Raw genomic sequence first — 18,161 nt, forward strand, 5'->3', positions numbered from 1 at the left:
TCCTGGGAGGTTGGTGGTTCAAATCCTGGGAGGTTGGTGGTTCACCAATCTGAGATCGCATGATCGATCAATGATATGATGGGTTGTTCCGGCACGCAAAGCTCAAGTTTCAACTCCTCCCTACATTGGTGTTCGAGCCGAAGTAAGACAGGTATCCAAACACAATGTCCAGGTATGTAGCAGTGAGTGTTCAAGAATTATTCCCTCCCACCCCGATTTAACCCTCTCGAGCCCCAGGGGTGTTTTTTTTTTGTTCACCCAGAACATTTTGTGGGCTCTAGAGGGTTAAAATCATTAAAGAGTTATTCGACCATAATCAAAGCAAACAGTAGCAAGTTAGTAGTTTCAGTAACAAATGTTTAATGTTCAAGGAAAACCGTGATGCCAATTCATCCATTCACAAAGCATCGGCGTTGACAGCAAAGTGCGAGCGTGGTGGGACAGGGAGGATTTTAAAAAACAGAGGAAAAAAAAGAAAATTTAATAAAGTGCAAGCTTGCAGAGACTCTCACTACGAGCAGCATCGAGTTGGTCGCACGTTTCGTGCATCCAGGATTTACACTCCATAAGCACCGAATCGCTACTAACATAGTCCAATCGTGGCGACGCAGGTGGAACAGCTGGGTACAGGTGGGGAGGGCAGTGGTCGAGACAAAAAAAATAAATAAATAATATGAAATAAATGCAACGATACGCTTTCCCTCCCCTCATGCCCCCCCCCCCATCCACTTGGTAAAAAAGCTTCAGAGTTTAACAAGAATCCATCTTGTGTACAGTATTGACAAACAGCAAATTGGAATTGGAATTTTTAAAGACGATCCATGGATGCGTGAACACAACAAATGCACACAGACCCTGTTTACCCTTCACAACAGCTTTAAACCTCGACCCTTGTGCCTCGACCATCCCTGAGCCCTTGGTCGTGGCGCCAAATCTCCGCACAGAACACGACGTTGACAAGGCGACGACGGTCGACTGCATTCACACGAAGTGGATCCAACCGTGGTCTTCGTGCGGTGACGCGAGGTCTTCGTGCGGTGACGCGAGCTCCTGCGTGCGGCACAGCAGACGGTAGTTGGCGCCGTCGTTATTGTCCCAGTACTCGGCGCCGGCGACGCGGTATCGAATGGCGAACTCCACGATGTCACCGTCGCGCAGGAATGGCAGCACCGGCATGGTGAAGTCGAAACGGTCAGTGTCCTCCAGGACGTCGGCGTTCGTGGCCGTGACCACCGGCGGTTGATAAGTCGCCGCCACCTCCACGAAGCTTCCCCACTTATCGAACGTGTAGCGCACAGTCACGACCTTTCGGTAGGCCAGGTTGAGGACCCGCACGCGACCCCGTGCTCCGGCCGCGTCCGCCGTCAGGGTCTCGAGGCTGAGGCGCAAGGTGTGCACGCGCTCCCCGAACGACGGAGCCGCACCCGGTTGAGCGAACATAGGCTGCACGAGGCGCGTGCTCCGCGCCGGGTATGCGCACCGGCAAGTGGCGGGCGCCTCGGACCATAGACCGAGGAGCACGTGAGCGGGGACTTGCGGCTCGTCGCAAGGGCTGAAGTGTCGCACAGCTGTCAGCTCCAGGCCGAGCGAGTCGGCGAAGCGGACCGACTTGCGGCGGCACCGAGTTGGGCTGGAAAGTTTCCTGGACGCACCGACCGCGATCGGTATCGACGGCAAAGACTTGGCACGCCTGGACAAGCTGAGGCACGGCTTGGCGAGTGGACCAGGGTCGCTGCGTACGACTCCGATGCCTCGTACCCCGTTGACCGTTCCGTCGCCACTCGAGAGGTCGGTAGAAGCAGTCGAGGAGCGGGGGAGGCCGGTGGAGCCGTTGGGCTCCTGCAGCTTCATGAAGTCATCGGCGAGCCTCGCGTTCCCATAGAGGTCAGAGATGTAGCTCAGGTTGCGGGGCAGGTAGAGGAACGTGGAAGATTGCGGGAACACGCAGAGACCCTCCATTCGTTGGCTTGGTGCACCTCGGTAGCCTGCGTGGGTCGGGACGATAGGCAAATGGCAGGACATGGCAGTGACGTTGCGGACAGCACAGACACTCATCAGTTAAAATTAATCGGGGCACAAAGTGGTGTGAAGGTGACTGCTGCACACTAACTACCGGCAACAAACGAGTCCGTGCACCGAGTGCTGCACGTCTGCACAATCCTCAACCGCTCGAAAACTTCCTACACCCCGACTCCGTGGACAACGACCCCTCGTCCGAGACGGAACACCACCAACTTTTATCAAACAAGGAAACCACCCCACCCTCCATTGCGCACAACCTCACACTCCGCCTTCACATAATCATGCTCCCCCGCCCTCCCCACAACCTTAACCTCCCACTAATCCAGACAACGACCCACCCTCCATTGTGCACAACCTCACACTCTGCCTTCACATAATCATGCTCCCCCGCCCTCCCCCCCCACATAATCATGCTCCCCCGCCCTCCCCCACATAATCATGCTCCCCGCCCTCCCCCCACATAATCATGCTCCCCGCCCTCCCCCCACATAATCATGCTCCCCCGCCCTCCCCCACATAATCATGCTCCCCCGCCCTCCCCCCACATAATCATGCTCCCCGCCCTCCCCCCACATAATCATGCTCCCTCCCCTCCCCCACCCACATAATCATGCTCCCCCGCCCTCCCCCCACCCACATAATCATGCTCCCCGCCCTCCCCCACCCACATAATCATGCTCCCCGCCCTCCCCCCACATAATCATGCTCCCTCCCCCTCCCCCTCACATAATCATGCTCCCTCCCCGTCCCCCCACCCACATAATCATGCTCCCTCCCCCTCCCCCACCCACATAATCATGCTCCCTCCCCCTCCCCCCACCCACATAATCATGCTCCCTCCCCCTCCCCCACCCACATAATCATGCTCCCTCCCCTCCCCCACCCACATAATCATGCTCCCTCCCCCTCCCCCACCCACATAATCATGCTCCCTCCCCCTCCCCCCACCCACATAATCATGCTCCCTCCCCCACATAATCATGTTCCCTCCCCCTCCCCCACATAATCATGCTCCCTCCCCTCCCCCCACCCACATAATCATGCTCCCTCCCCCTCCCCCCACCCACATAATCATGCTCCCTCCCCCACATAATCATGTTCCTCCCCCTCCCCCACATAATCATGCTCCCTCCCCCTCCCCCACCCACATAATCATGCTCCCTCCCCCTCCCCCACCCACATAATCATGCTCCCTCCCCCACATAATCATGTTCCCTCCCCTCCCCCCCCCATAATCATGCTCCCTCCCCTCCCCCCATAATCATGCTCCCTCCCCTCCCCCCACATAATCATGCTCCCTCCCCCTCCCCCCCACCCCACAACCTTAACCTCCCACTAATCCAGAAAACCACCCACTCCACCTACACGTCCTCCAACCCCAAAGCCCCACTTCGGCCCTGTGCTTACAATCTCACCCTCCTGCTTCGAGCGGGCGGACCCAGTAGCCGAGGGGGCGGAGTGGCGGCGCTGAAGGACCAGCATGGACGAGAAGGGAGTGAACAGAGGAAGCCGACGAGGCACGTGAGGTGACGCGGGGTGAGCTCGTTTTAGGCGCACGAGCCGTGCGACGTGCGGCGACGCACGACTCGGTAAAGGGCTCCGACCACGTGGCGAGAACCTCAACGACCCGGCCCCCGGCTCGTCGCGACCACGTGGCGAGAACCTCAACGACCCGGCCCCCGGCTCGTCGCGACCACGTGGCGAGAACCTCAACGACCCGGCCCCCGGCTCGTCGCCACCCTGTTGCGAGAATAACCGAGCGACACGACCCATCACAACCGGGTTGGTGGGGCCGCGACCTGTGATCGACTCGGCAACAAACGGTTCGGGAATCTAACGAGTGCCGAAGCCGCAACACCTGGAACAGCCGGTTATAAAGAAAAAGGTAAAAGTTCAAACGTTGTAATAAAGTTTCGAATTCACGATCACGTGACACCGCCGGAGAACTGACGAAATAAAATAAAATCCGACAATTTGGATTTTCATGCAAACTCATAATACGATGATTTATTTAATTAATGCTTTCTGAACAAATCAAACCTGATGCTCTCGGTCTCCGTACGTCATACATGTTGCATATGACGACATGTGATCAGGATTTGGGGAGTTCAAAATACTCACAACACAGGAAATGGTGGGCAAGGGGGAGAAGGGGGTGGAGAATAGGGGAGAAGGGGGTGGAGAATAGGGGAGAAGGGGGTGGAGAATAGGGGAGAAGGGGGTGTAGAACAGGGGAGAAGGGGGTGGGGGAGAAGGGGGTGGAGAATAAGGGAGAAGGGGGTGTAGAAAAAGGGAGAAGGGGGTGCAGAACAGGGGAGAAGGGGGTGTAGAATAGGGGAGAAGGGGGTGGAGAATAAGGGAGAAGGGGGTGTAGAATAGGGGAGAAGGGGTGGAGAATAAGGGAGAAGGGGGTGTAGAATAGGGGAGAAGAGGGTGGAGAACAGGGGAGAAGGGGGTGTAGAATAGGGGAGAAGAGGGTGGAGAATAAGGGAGAAGGGGGTGTAGAATAAGGGAGAAGGGGATGTAGAACAGGGGAGAAGGGGGTGGAGAATAAGGGAGAAGGGGGTGTAGAATAAGGGAGAAGGGGATGTAGAACAGGGGAGAAGGGGGTGTAGAATAAGGGAGAAAGGGGGTGTAGTATAAGGGAGAAGGGAGTGTAGAAAAAGGGAGAAGGGGGTGCAGAACAGGCGAGAAGGGGGTGTAGAATAAGGGAGAAAGGGGGTGTAGAATAAGGGAGAAGGGAGTGTAGAAAAAGGGAGAAGGGGTGCAGAACAGGGGAGAAGGGAGTGTAGAATAAGGGAGAAGGGGGTGCAGAACAGGGGAGAAGGGGGTGTAGAATAAGGGAGAAAGGGGGTGTAGAATAAGGGAGAAGGGAGTGTAGAAAAAGGGAGAAGGGGGTGCAGAACAGGGGAGAAGGGGGTGTAGAATAAGGGAGAAGGGGGTGTAGAATAAGGGAGAAGGGGATGTAGAATAAGGGAGAAGGGGATGTAGAATAAGGGAGAAGGGGGTGCAGAACAGGGGAGAAGGGGGTTTAGAATAAGGGAGAAGGGGGTGTAGAATAAGGGAGAAGGGGGTGCAGAATAAGGGAGAAGGGGTGTAGAATAAGGGAGAAGGGGGTGTAGAATAAGGGAGAAGGGGGTGTAAAAAAGGGAGAAGGGGGTGGAGAATAAGGGAGAAGGGGGTGCAGAACAGGGGAGAAGGGGGTGCAGAACAGGGGAGAAGGGGTGTAGAATAAGGGAGAAAGGGGGTGTAGAATAAGGGAGAAGGGAGTGTAGAAAAAGGGAGAAGGGGGTGCAGAACAGGGGAGAAGGGGGTGTAGAATAAGGGAGAAGGGGGTGTAGAATAAGGGAGAAGGGGGTGTAGAATAAGGGAGAAGGGGATGTAGAATAAGGGAGAAGGGGGTGCAGAACAGGGGAGAAGGGGGTGTAAAAAAGGGAGAAGGGGGTGCAGGATCAGGCAGATGATATGGAGAGAATAAAACGTTTGATCTATTTTTTGATCCATAAACTTGACGCACCTCCTGATCCTCGAACTCGTCCAATGTGAATGACAATGACCACACGGGAGCTACGGGCGAGATCTTCGTCGCTTTCGGACCAGCGGTAGTTGGTGCAATGTTCTCCCCAACAGCAATCCGATCTCCCCGGGAATCTCGATCAGAAGTTCATCGTCACTCGACCGTCTCAGACACATTTTAATCCCAAACGACCGGAACCATTTCCGGGGCGGGTCATCATTAACAACGACCAATTGGGCAGCTTGCATGTCGCGTCCTTGCTTGGGGCAGCCATCCTCCACGGAAAGATCTGAGCAAAGTCAAATCGACACAGCGGGCGCACCCTCGCTTTTCCGGGTTAAAGCTCAAGTCGGTGAAATCACTCGCAGGATGGCAGGATGACAGGATGACAGGATGGCAGGATGGCAGGATGGCAGGATGACAGGATGGCAGGATGGCAGGATGGCAGGATGACAGGATGGCAGGATGGCAGGATGGCAGGATTGCCTCTTTGCTGTCGAGCCTGGGTTCGAATCCCAACCCAGCTACAAACGGTCTTCCTGGTGTTCCGCAGGGTGGTTCATCGATGTGTGTGCCGTCTCTCGGATGGCTGTTAAAACCGGTCTGCCGGTATTAGTTGATGGACATGAAAGATCCCACCGCAGTGTCCTTCGCAAAGACCAGGCGAGCCATCACCGGCATCCTGACCAAATTACGTAATTCCTTCCCTAACTCCTGCTGCGAAGGACATGGCAAATCACCCGGTATAACCCTTGTCATGAAACTTTGGCAGCACCGACGTTTTGTAACACAATGTGATACATCAGAAACAGTCTTCTCAACTTTCTGCAACATTGCAAAACCAACCAAACTCTTCAGTTACAACTTTGTTCGCACATCGTCATCATCATCATCACCCACTGCTGGGTGAATGCCTCCCTCCACTCTTCCACGAACGGTATGTCTTTTACAAGTCTCATCACACTTTATGATATACTAGCAGGGTACCTGTCTCCGACGTCTCATACCTGTGGATGTCTCACCTGAAATGAGCAATTCTTTTGGAGTCTGGGGAGAAACAGCAACTCAACCTAAATATTCATTTGCAGATATTGCAATGGGAGCAGATATTCAGGAACTTTTTGATCCTCTCACCTGACCAAAGATCCCGAGATCTATCACCATGCCAACCAACCACCTCCAAATACCTATCACTCACCACGTCGCTTCTTCAGAACCCGATACGCCCCCTCCAGCATTTCTCTCAGGTTGCACATTTGATGATCTGTAGATCAGTCTCAGTTTCAGTTTCACTTTTCAACATCAGTTTAACTTTGGGATCTTGTCAAGGATAACTCCTGACTCGCAGCAATATCTGAGATTACCCGACAAACGTCAACCCTCTGTTTCTTTATCGGTGTGTGTGTGTGTGTGTGTGTGTGTGTGTGTGTGTGTGTGTGTGTGTGTGTGTGTGTGTGTGTGTGTTCGTCTCCTCCATAACTCCAAAACCATGAAACATAGCAGCCTGAAACTTTGCATGCACACGAAGTAAACTCCAAGGAAGTGCAAGAGGGACAAGTCTGGAGACGGCGATGGTTCACGAGCAATGTACACGGTTCGCCTTTTTTATTTTTTGACCTTCGAGGGGACGCCACGGGCAAACTGGCGGGAATCGGGAAAAACGTAAATGATGAAAGTTGTCATACTCGAAGAGCACTACTTGCATACCAACTTTCATTCGAAACAGTTGAAAACCCTGGGAGCTCGATGCCCGATTTATTAATTTTTTTTGACATTTTCTAAGTTCGTGACCTTGTGACCTTGACCTTGGGACGAAAATGAAAAATCGAGCTCCGTAGGGCTATGCAGGTGCCATTGGGCTAACCAAATACCGAAATCCCTGCCAGATTCGACAAACCCCCTCGGACAAGATGTAACTTGAAATCGGCTACCCCCTAAAAACATGTTTTTTGGGCGTGGCTCCGCCCTCCGCCTCCGCACCACACCCATTCTCAGGAAAACACAACTAGATCATGATATAAACCTCCCACCCAATTTTTATCAGGATCGGATCAAAACCAACGGAGCTATGCTCGGGACAGACAGACAAGCTGGTAGGTGGACATGGGTAGTCGCCTACCCAATAGAACCTAACACGATGGGCCCGTTCGATGGGGAATGACCTGAGGATTAAGCACAATAAAATTCGTGATTCCAGCTTCAAGGGTTAATGCTGCAGATTGTTTTTTCGTTAAAATACCCCCACACTTAGAGGTTTTTCGGCCGTTGCTAGGCAACGGAGGGGTCCATAGCAACGGTTCTTTCTCACACATAACTAGGGCATACCATGAACCGACCATACCAGTTTCATGTATATCTGACTCATAGTCTCTGAGATATAACGAACTTCGTTTTTTTATTGTTTTCGACCAGGGTTCATTCAAAGTCTATCTTCTCCGACAGTTTTCATAGGATCAGACTGGAAATTTTTGACAATATGGCTGAATGTACTGCCCACAGCCGCTCATGGCCCGATTTTTGATTTTCGTAAAAAATAAATTTTTTATGACTTTAAAAACATTTCAAAGTCCCGTTCCTAGGAAACGGTGGTGTCCATAGCAACGGTTCTCATTTGCACACAACTAGGTCATGGTATGAACCTACCAACCAAGTTTCATCGAAATCGCCATGGTATTAACTGAAATCGCCATTTTAAATACTAAGGGTAGAACAAATCTCAAAAAAAAGCATTTAAATTTTTTTTTTCGACTGGATCGACTACCCAACAGACATACAGACAAACACACACCCATAACGAATATAGTGGTCACTTACTGACTCATGACCCAACACTTACTGACTCGTGAACCAATTACTGACTCGTGAACCAACACTTACTGACTCGTGCACCAACACTTACTGACTCGTGAACCAATTACTGACTCGTGAACCAACACTTACTGACTCGTGAACCAACACTTACTGACTCGTGAACCAACACTTACTGACTCGTGAACCAACACTTACTGACTCGTGAACCAACACTTACTGACTCGTGAACCAACACTTACTGACTCGTGAACCAACACTTACTGACTCGTGAACCAACACTTACTGACTCGTGAACCAACACTTACTGACTCGTGAACCAACACTTACTGACTCGTGAACCAACACTTACTGACTCGTGAACCAACACTTACTGACTCGTGAACCAACACTTACTGACTCGTGAACCAATTACTGACTCGTGAACCAACACTTACTGACTCGTGAACCAACACTTACTGACTCGTGAACCAACACTTACTGACTCGTGAACCAACACTTACTGACTCGTGAACCAACACTTACTGACTCGTGAACCAACACTTACTGACTCGTGAACCAACACTTACTGACTCGTGAACCAACACTTACTGACTCGTGAACCAATTACTGACTCGTGAACCAACACTTACTGACTCGTGAACCAACACTTACTGACTCGTGAACCAACACTTACTGACTCGTGAACCAATTACTGACTCGTGAACCAACACTTACTGACTCGTGAACCAACACTTACTGACTCGTGAACCAATTACTGACTCGTGAACCAACACTTACTGACTCGTGAACCAACACTTACTGACTCGTGAACCAATTACTGACTCGTGAACCAACACTTACTGACTCGTGAACCAACACTTACTGACTCGTGAACCAATACTTACTGACTCGTGAACCAATTACTGACTCGTGAACCAACACTTACTGACTCGTGAACCAACACTTACTGACTCGTGAACCAACACTTACTGACTCGTGAACCAACACTTACTGACTCGTGAACCAACACTTACTGACTCGTGAACCAATTACTGACTTGTGAACCAACACTTACTGACTCGTGAACCAAAAATTAGGTGTTTGGGTTAATTAAAACACCCCCTTTTGAAGATAATTAACGGCCTTATTTAATGATAGCCTTCATCAGGCGATCCTCAGCCACCTCAGTCTGGGGTCTGAAGGCGTTTCCTAGGTAACCTCGCTGGGGTCTGAAGCCGCCTTGTTTTTTTGGCCTGCTCAACCTAACCCTGATTGGGAACAGGCCGCAACTTGGAAACAAGCTGTTCATCATCGCTGGGTACGTTGCAATATTTATAAATGCCCGGAGATGTCGGCGTTTGTTGTTTTATTTCATGTCCGCACATGCGATCACCACGAGTATCTATTAAACTAAGAAGAATTACAAAATTCAAGCTCCAGAATCGAACTTACAAGCAGTTCCGACTCCCAGGAAAGTGTTCATTTTTCCAATTCGGACCTATGTGATATTTTGTGCGTCTCCGGGAGGTGCACGTTTAATATGACGGGTCGGCCATTGCCAATTTCATGCCAAGGGAGCCGTTACTTATCAACCGTTTCATTGGAGCGCTTGTTTGAATGTTTAAGCCGCTTGGCGAGTGCTCTCCAAACGGCTTGGTTGTTTGTTTTGGGAAAAAGTAACCGTGCTTTCAATCTCACATCGATTGGACGTACATTTCCGCCTTTGTTGGGTCCCGCGGTGCCGTGCGGTGGGTTCCTCCGGACGTGTCTCGTCCACTGAAAATGTGCAATTTTATTTTTACAGGACATCACTTTGTTTAACCTTGTTGTGTGATCTCCTATTGTTATCCACCTCTCACTTCGACATCGATACATATTAATAAAAACTATAAGGTCCATCCGATCAGGTGTTCGCCATGTTTGTTCGAGCTGTGAAGGCAGAGAGTATCGATTGACATTTTGTGTTCTGTGGCTTGATACATTTTTTAATTGAATTTCGCTAATTACCCACTTTAAATCCTCTTTCAAAGAACGCTGTTTCAAGGTAAATCTTTGTGTTTGTCATTTGTATCTACTTGATGCGTGTGTACATTTGCATGTGTGTGTATGTATATAAATTGTATTACTCAAATGGCATTTGGCACCGTTGTGTGTGTATGTTGGTTGTTATCTCCATATGTGGGTTCCAGAAAGTGGAATGGAGCCCTCCCAGGTCTCAAAGTATCCACCTCCATATGTATGTGTGTGTGTGTGTGTGTGTGTGTGTGTGTGTGTGTGTGTGTGTGTGTGTGTGTGTGTGTGTGTGTGTGTGTGTGTGTGTGTGTGTTGTTGTTGTTGGTTGTTATCTCCATATAGGGATTTCAGAAAGTGGAATGGAGCCCTCCTTGGATGGAATCAAAAGTATCCACCTTCATTTCGGTAAGGGGTCACGATTCATGGACCAAGCTGTGAAGATTTCTGTTCTCAAAGTTTTGTGCCGAAGACTCTTCAGGATCGTCGCTGAGCCACGGACAGCTTCCAACTGTAGTTCGCTTGTAGTAATATTCCCAGGGATGGTTTTTAATATCCCTGTGAGGTTCTTTATCATCATTCCCGTAGCTCCAACTATCACTGGGACAACTTTGACATTCTTCAGCTTCCAGGATCTTTTCACTTCATTCTTGAGGTCTTGGTGTTTGGTCATTTTCTTGATTTCTGCATCATTTAGTCCAAAATCACTGGTATTAACACCTCAATCAGCAATACCTTCTTCTCTCTTTTTTTTTGTACCTAAGTATGATATCTGGTCACACCGCTTTGTTTTCGATGTTCACGTTTGATGGGATCATGAGGTCGTTCGTGAGCGGTAGGTACTTCCATGTTTTCAGTGATTGCTTTTGATTCATTTTCCACAAATTTTCTGGAACTGGGATATCAAAGTTTTTGCAGATGTGCCCACGATTAACATTACAAACTTTGTTGTGTCATTGTGTGTACAGCTATTCTGACATGAGATTTTCTTTTTGAGTTCGGTCATTAAGCGTAATATATCTCTCTCTTTGCTGACACCATCTCCACCCCTCACCTATCTTTTTTTTTCCTCCTCCCCACACTCTGCCTGTCCCATCCTCACTCCCCTGTCCGAATAAAATGCAGCACTCTCTCTCTCTCTCTCACCCCTCCTGCCCGCAATGCATTGCAACATTTCGTGAAGCATTGCTCTCCCCACCTCCACCCCCTTTCCTAGCTTCCCCCTCTTCACCCACTCCTCACTTCCCCTTCCTCCTCTCCCCACCCCTCCCTTCCCTCCATCCTCTCTCCCTCTCTCTTTCTCCACCCCTCCCCCCTTCCCACCCCTGTCAGCGAAGCGACGGTTTGTATTTGCGAGTTATCTAATAAATAAGTGTCATTTTCTGGCTGTGTGTAACATCAATCATGCCAAAACTAATGGACCAATTGCCACCAAACTTGGCACATAGTCCAAGTTTAACTTCATGGTGAACAAGGGCCACTTGGTTTCATCTGTAGTTGTGAGGGTGCTGGAGGGAAGGTCGACGAAAATTCTCTATGTAAATGTGTATTGTGTAGCACCACCCCATGCTGGTGGCAGAGGGTATTGTAAGTCAGTCGTGGAGATAACTTGCATTTTTTCACGGTACACATCCCCAGAGAGTAGGCCAACCTCCACTAATCAAGGGAGGAAGGGGTGGGGTGGGTGTCTGCATGGAGGGAGAGGGAGTGGAAGGATGGGAGGAAGGACCCGACATTGACCAACAACACCGAGCACCCCTGCTCGTAATAAAGTATATGTTGGACATGCTGCCTCTACTCACCCAACAATGAATGGAAGCCGTCAATGTCGGGCATGAGACCAGAGCCATCTCTCTGGAAAGATCTCCAGCTTTCGATACAGTTTGGTATCCCACCTTACTCTCCAAACTCTCTGCATATGGAATATAAGGCCAACTCCACACATGGCTTACTGACCTCCTCTACTCTTGTAGCAAATGTGTGGCTCTCAACAGAATCTTTTCATCTCCTCTCCCTGTCAAGGCTGGAGTACCCGAAGGCAGTGTTCTGGGCCTCGTCCTATTCCTGATCTTCATCAATGATCTCTCTGGGAAATCCTATTTGTCTATTTATCAATGACTTTGCACTCTGCTGTTGTAGACTGCAGCCTCTTCCTTCTCTTCAGACCTCAAAAAAAATCACAACATGGTGAAACACTTGGAACATGTCTTTCAATCCTGGCAAACCCTCCTAATCTACTTTTTTTAACAATACTCTTGAAGTTCAGTCATTCAAACTCCTGGGTCTCACGATCAGCCATGATCTTTCTTGGGCAAACGACATTTCAGAGTTGGTCTCCAAAGCCATCTGCCGACTGGGCATCCTCCGTCGTACAAAGTCCCTCCTTGGCACACCTGAATTCCTATCCACCTACAAGGCTTTCATCTGCAGCTTGACGGAGTCCTGTTCTCCCCTCTGCACTGGCTTCCGTGCCTCACATCTTGACGCCGTGGAAACCAAGACCATCGAGATTATTGTAATCTCTCATGATGAAGCTGAATCTATCACTTCACCATCGCAGACAGGTCCGTGGTCTCTCTGTCTTCTACCGCCTCCTTTCTGGTCTTGCCCTCTCTGTTCGTTCCATGCTTTGTCCCCTCAGGTATCTGCAGGGAGCACATGGTCTGCCAGTAACTCTCTTCCAGTGAAAATTCCCAAAATCCAGGATCACTGCTTACCTCCACTCATTCATTCCTCTTTTTTTATGCACCTGTGAAATCAACTTCCACATTCTCTTCAATCTCATCGTTCCCTTCTGGTCTTCAAGACAGCTGTTCACCACCATCTCAGATCATCCCCAATCCAGAACTATGATCTTTTCTACTCCCATCAACCCAATTTCCAGTTTTTACTTCCTGAGAGTTTGCTTCTGCATCTGCATTGTCCACCCCATGCATCCTCCCTTACCACTCATACCTCACCAGACTCATTATTTGTTTAAGTCTCCCTCCATTTTGTCCCTCAACGATGCTGTTGGTGTTCCGCCCCCTCTCCACTTTCTATCGTTCCTTTGGTTCTGTCGTCTCATGATCCGTTCAGTGTTTTCGCTCTTCCCCGAGCCTGGACTCTGTATCCAAAAAACAAGTCCCCTTCCAAGGAACTTTAATGCAGGAGACCATTAGGCCCATCACCCTTCTGCAATGGTTGTCAATATATGGTTGGCGGGTTCAAACCACTGATCTTTACTCGGAGCAAATGCTCTATTACGTCATCAATTCTGGTATGGGGATTTTGTGGAAACTGTGAACTTATTAATTTCATCTTCCAGGATATGTTGGTCAGACTTTGTCCTTTGGCATCTACACCACAATTTCATCAATCCAACGAGGATGCATTTCTTCAATGTGGTGAGCCAATTGCTATATTGGTTTCTTTCCTTTTTTTGCTATATCAGTGTCGGAATCCGAGTTCAACATGCACTGTTATTCTTTGTGAAGCCGGCGTTTGGATGAAGGTGTGTTCATGGTGTGACGGCTCTGGCAAAATCGAAAATCGACACGAGGGCTTTTTTTTTTTTTCAACACTTTGTGATTGGCAAAAAATAATTCAACATTTTTCCCTTCAAATTAGACTGTGATTGATGTTTTTCAATGGTTTTCAGAAAGAGAGAAGAAAAATTGCATTTGGGTTCACCTTCTTTCCCTTGTTTGCAGTCGAACCATAACTACAGCACAAAATAAAAACACACGTCATACATTTATTACCTCCACCACCGAAGGTGAAGGAGGTTATGTTTTCACCCCTTTCTGTCTGTCTGTTTGTTTGTTTGTTTGTGTGCAGTATCTCTCAAAAAGTTGTGGACGGATTCAGATGAAATTTTGTGGACCGGTTGGGTGTGTGACAAGGACTAACTGATTAGATTTTGGTGAAGATCCAGATCCGGATCGGAGAATTTTTGAGTGAAAAATTCACCATTGAGAGATGCGGCCAAAAACAATATGTCGCATGATATCTCAAAAAGTTGTGAACGGATTCAGACGAAACTTGGTGGACACGTTGGGTGTCTGGAAAGGACGAATCGATTCGATCTTTGGTGAAGATCTGAATCCGAATCTGGATATGAGAATTATTTAATTTTTAAAGTGATTCTTCACCATCGAGAGACAGGGCCAAAAACTATACATAGCATATTTCAAAAAAAAATTCAAACAAATGATATTTCAAAAATTTATTGGGCCCGATATGTTCTCGTGGATCAGGCATTGTGTGGCGGAGGTATGCGCTCTACCGGGTGCCCTTTTAGTTTACACTGCATCCCCCATCTCTGTGAGCAGGCATTCCAGAGCAATGGAATTTGGAACATTCGGACTAACTAGTACTCCCACTCCATACGGAAGTGGCAGGGAGGGTCAAGTTATCATCCTCTCTGGGGTGTGTGCGTATATATATATATATATATATATATATATATATATATATATATATATATATATATATATATATATATATATATATATATATATATATATATATATTTATATATTGTTGCAGTTCTGTAAAACCGCGTGCCTCCAGGGTAATGGCACACAACATACAGCGATACCAAGGCAGTTATTTCAATAGTATGTGTATTAGTTAGTCCTTTCCATATGTCTAGTGGGTAAATGGGAAAAATGCGCTGCGTGGGACTCTTTCAGTTAGACCTCCTTAACTCTCAATCTTTGGGTTCTTTCACCCCCCCCCTTTCTCTCACATGAAACATGTAAACAGGCACGCAAATCCATAATGATGAAACCAGTCGGATCCAAGTGAGCAACACAGCGAATGGCAACCGTGCATTTGTGCACCAATTTTCCATTCAAAACCGTGTGCCAATTTCCAATTGCCATTTCACCTCGGACCTTCATTCTGCTCACCATCCTATACCACGATCACCACAACCACTTCATTCGATTACTAAAAATCCCCGCAAAAACCCACACTTACATTTTCCATTACAAACTCGACCATTATTCACAACTTCATGATGAGAAACTTCAACCTCTTATCCACAATGCCACGTGACAATCCTACCTCACTACAAATGCCATGTGTTCCCACGACTCTACAACTGCCGCAACTGCCACCTGTTCATTCTGTCTATCCATCCATCACCTTACCCTCTTGCTTCCAAGCCACTATTGCCCAGGACTCCCCAACACTCCACCCTTTGCCTTCCGAATCCTGTAACTGTCACTGGTAACTTCCCTCTCCTCACTTAAACATTGATCCACCCGTTCATCCATCAATCTCAAATCCTGTTTTGTGTCTGTTGTGTCCCCTGACTATTTATCGTGTCTGTTGATGACGCTCTTGGTTTTTGCAAATCTTCACAAATGCAAAGAAGTTGCACGATTCTGTAGCACATTAGAAGGATAGCTTATTCTTTAGGAAATTACAATGTGATGCAGTGGGCCATCGCTATGCGAAATGTTTGACAACTCTTTTTCCGTAAGAACTTACCCCCACCACCCTATCACCACAACTCAGCTATTATGCACCACTTGCACAACCCTAACCCTAACATTGCTGTCACGGCTTCACTGCATTCTCAGTAACCTGAGATGGTATAAATCATTCATGGAGTGAACAAAACACGACTGACCAGAGGCAGGGAAAGTGGTTGGAGACATGCAATTCGGCATTACGAATGCAGTGCTGTAAATGAACTGGCCTGATATACTCAAACTCTGCACATAGTTTGACTCGTATATTGTGAAACACAATACAGAACTCCACACGATTCACAGACACCAAGGGCCTTATTAAAGGAAGAGAGAATCTGTTCATTGACCGGAAGCATTGCAAATCATTTCTGAGAAACACCGGCAAAGCCAAAGAAACTTTTACTTAATTTTCTCCGAAACATAATAGTGGTTCGTATACCAACAACGATGGGCCCCGCAACCCCAGCCACATGTGAAAAACTTGCGTACAACCAGAAAGCATGATATCCCAGATCTGCACCTGATTATATGGTCCACATATAACCTGTAGACTCCACAGAATTCCCAATAGCCACACTTCCCAGCCATCCCAGGACACATGGGAACCACCCGAATGATGAGACTATTTTTAGCCTCGAACCACGAGTTGACCATGTCAGGTATGCTCTTGGCTGCACAAACCCATACGACGAGCTATAACCAAACCAACATGTATGGAGAAAGAATGTAAAACGAGTTTCTTCAAAAAGGTAGAGCTTAACAAATCAACCCAATGGTAAAAAAAAAACAACAACATTGTACTGTACAGTGTACATACAAGACAACAAGCACATTTAATCCACCCCACCGCATTCACAGAATTGCAACTATGTACACAATCCTCTGAAGCAATTACAATCACAATTCAGCCAAACTGCACAATCAGGTAACAAAATTCACAAAGGGAGAGCGTTCTCAAACCAAAGTGATGCCTAATGTCACGCAGTGATCCAGGTGGGATAATATCCAGAAAAGTCAGGAGACATCGAAAGTCTAGATGTATCACCTGTGCCAGGTCGGGCCACGCCGAATCGGTGCTGTAGTTGCGGTTATAAAAGTACATAAATATACACAAACAACTCAGGCATAAGCTCACAAAAAAGCACTACAATCGAACAGTCGCAGTACATCCCTAGCCAGGTAAGTCTGTTGTGCCCTGTGCGTTGGCCGGTAATCTGGATCACCAGCCGACACAAAAAAGCACTACAATCGAACAGTCGCAGTACATCCCTAGCCAGGTAAGTCTGTTGTGCCCTGTGCGTCGGCCGGTAATCTGGATCACCAGCCGACACAAAAAAGCACTACAATCGAACAGTCGCAGTACATCCCTAGCCAGGTAAGTCTGTTGTACCCTGTGCGTTGGCCGGTAATCTGGATCACCAGCCGACACAAAAAAGCACTACAATCGAACAGTCGCAGTACATCCCAAGCCAGGTAAGTCTGTTGTACCCTGTGCGTTGGCCGGTAATCTGGATCACCAGCTGACACAAAAAAGCACTACAATCGAACAGTCGCAGTACATCCCTAGCCAGGTAAGTCTGTTGTGCCCTGTGCGTCGGCCGGTAATCTGGATCACCAGCCGACACAAAAAAGCACTACAATCGAACAGTCGCAGTACATCCCTAGCCAGGTAAGTCTGTTGTGCCCTGTGCGTTGGCCGGTAATCTGGATCACCAGCCGACACAAAAAAGCACTACAATCGAACAGTCGCAGTACATCCCTAGCCAGGTAAGTCTGTTGTGCCCTGTGCGTCGGCCGGTAATCTGGATCACCAGCCGACACAAAAAAGTTATGTGGGCATCAAAATGCTCCTGTAGTTTATGATTACTCAAATTTGGAATTTTGTTCCACTGCATTCTGTACGACATCAGGTTAATCGAAATGCAATTCAAAGAATGTGTCGAAGTGCAGATGCAATGATTGCAACTTAAGTGCCCCCTCATAATTGTAGTTTTGAAATAAACGCACGTGTTGCAAGTTCGAACGCAGCCCTCAGCACCTATTTAGAGATGGTGTTGTTTAACCAGTACTCCTCAGATACAGCACTGGCAGAATGTATAAGTCACCAAAAGCCTTACAGGCTGGATTTATTAGACGATGGTGTAAAATGTTATCAAAGATGTAATTACATTTTCAAAAGCAGCTTCCTTCACATGAATTTGAAGTTGCATTTCATGAGGTGTCTGAAAACAGCTGCAGTTACTCTAGTCTAAACTGTTAATGTACTTAAACAATCTTCAGGCGCACACGAGGCGCAGAGTGAAGGTGATGCTGCAAATGGGCCGTTTCGTGGCATATGGGGGTGTAGATGTGGATCC

The 18,161-nt window shown here is 48.2% G+C and overlaps 1 protein-coding gene across 6 annotated transcripts; it reads right to left on the reverse strand.

Annotated features, from left to right (window-relative positions):
* Positions 1-340: 340 nt before the first annotated feature.
* PPP1R3D (protein phosphatase 1 regulatory subunit 3D) lies at positions 341-5,863 on the reverse strand. Of its 6 annotated transcripts, none has more exons than XM_085887943.1 (3): positions 3,731-4,118; positions 3,438-3,640; positions 341-1,985 (listed from the first exon to the last, which is right to left on the reverse strand). In XM_085887943.1, the coding sequence occupies exons 1-3, from the start codon at positions 3,793-3,795 to the stop codon at positions 982-984; spliced, it is 1,272 nt and encodes a 423-aa protein (XP_085744069.1). In that variant the 5' UTR covers positions 3,796-4,118; the 3' UTR covers positions 341-981. The 6 variants fall into 6 exon arrangements, with proteins under 6 accessions (XP_085744069.1, XP_085744068.1, XP_085744073.1 ...); XM_085887942.1 differs by having other exon boundaries at positions 3,686-4,118; XM_085887947.1 differs by lacking the exons at positions 3,438-3,640; positions 3,731-4,118 and adding an exon at positions 5,540-5,863.
* Between the last annotated feature and the right edge of the window lie 12,298 nt (positions 5,864-18,161).

This window comes from Eptatretus burgeri, chromosome 7, assembly GCF_056783735.1.
Source record: "Eptatretus burgeri isolate ZD-2024b chromosome 7, Ebu_testis_v1, whole genome shotgun sequence".
NCBI classification, from domain to species: Eukaryota; Metazoa; Chordata; class Myxini; order Myxiniformes; family Myxinidae; genus Eptatretus; species Eptatretus burgeri.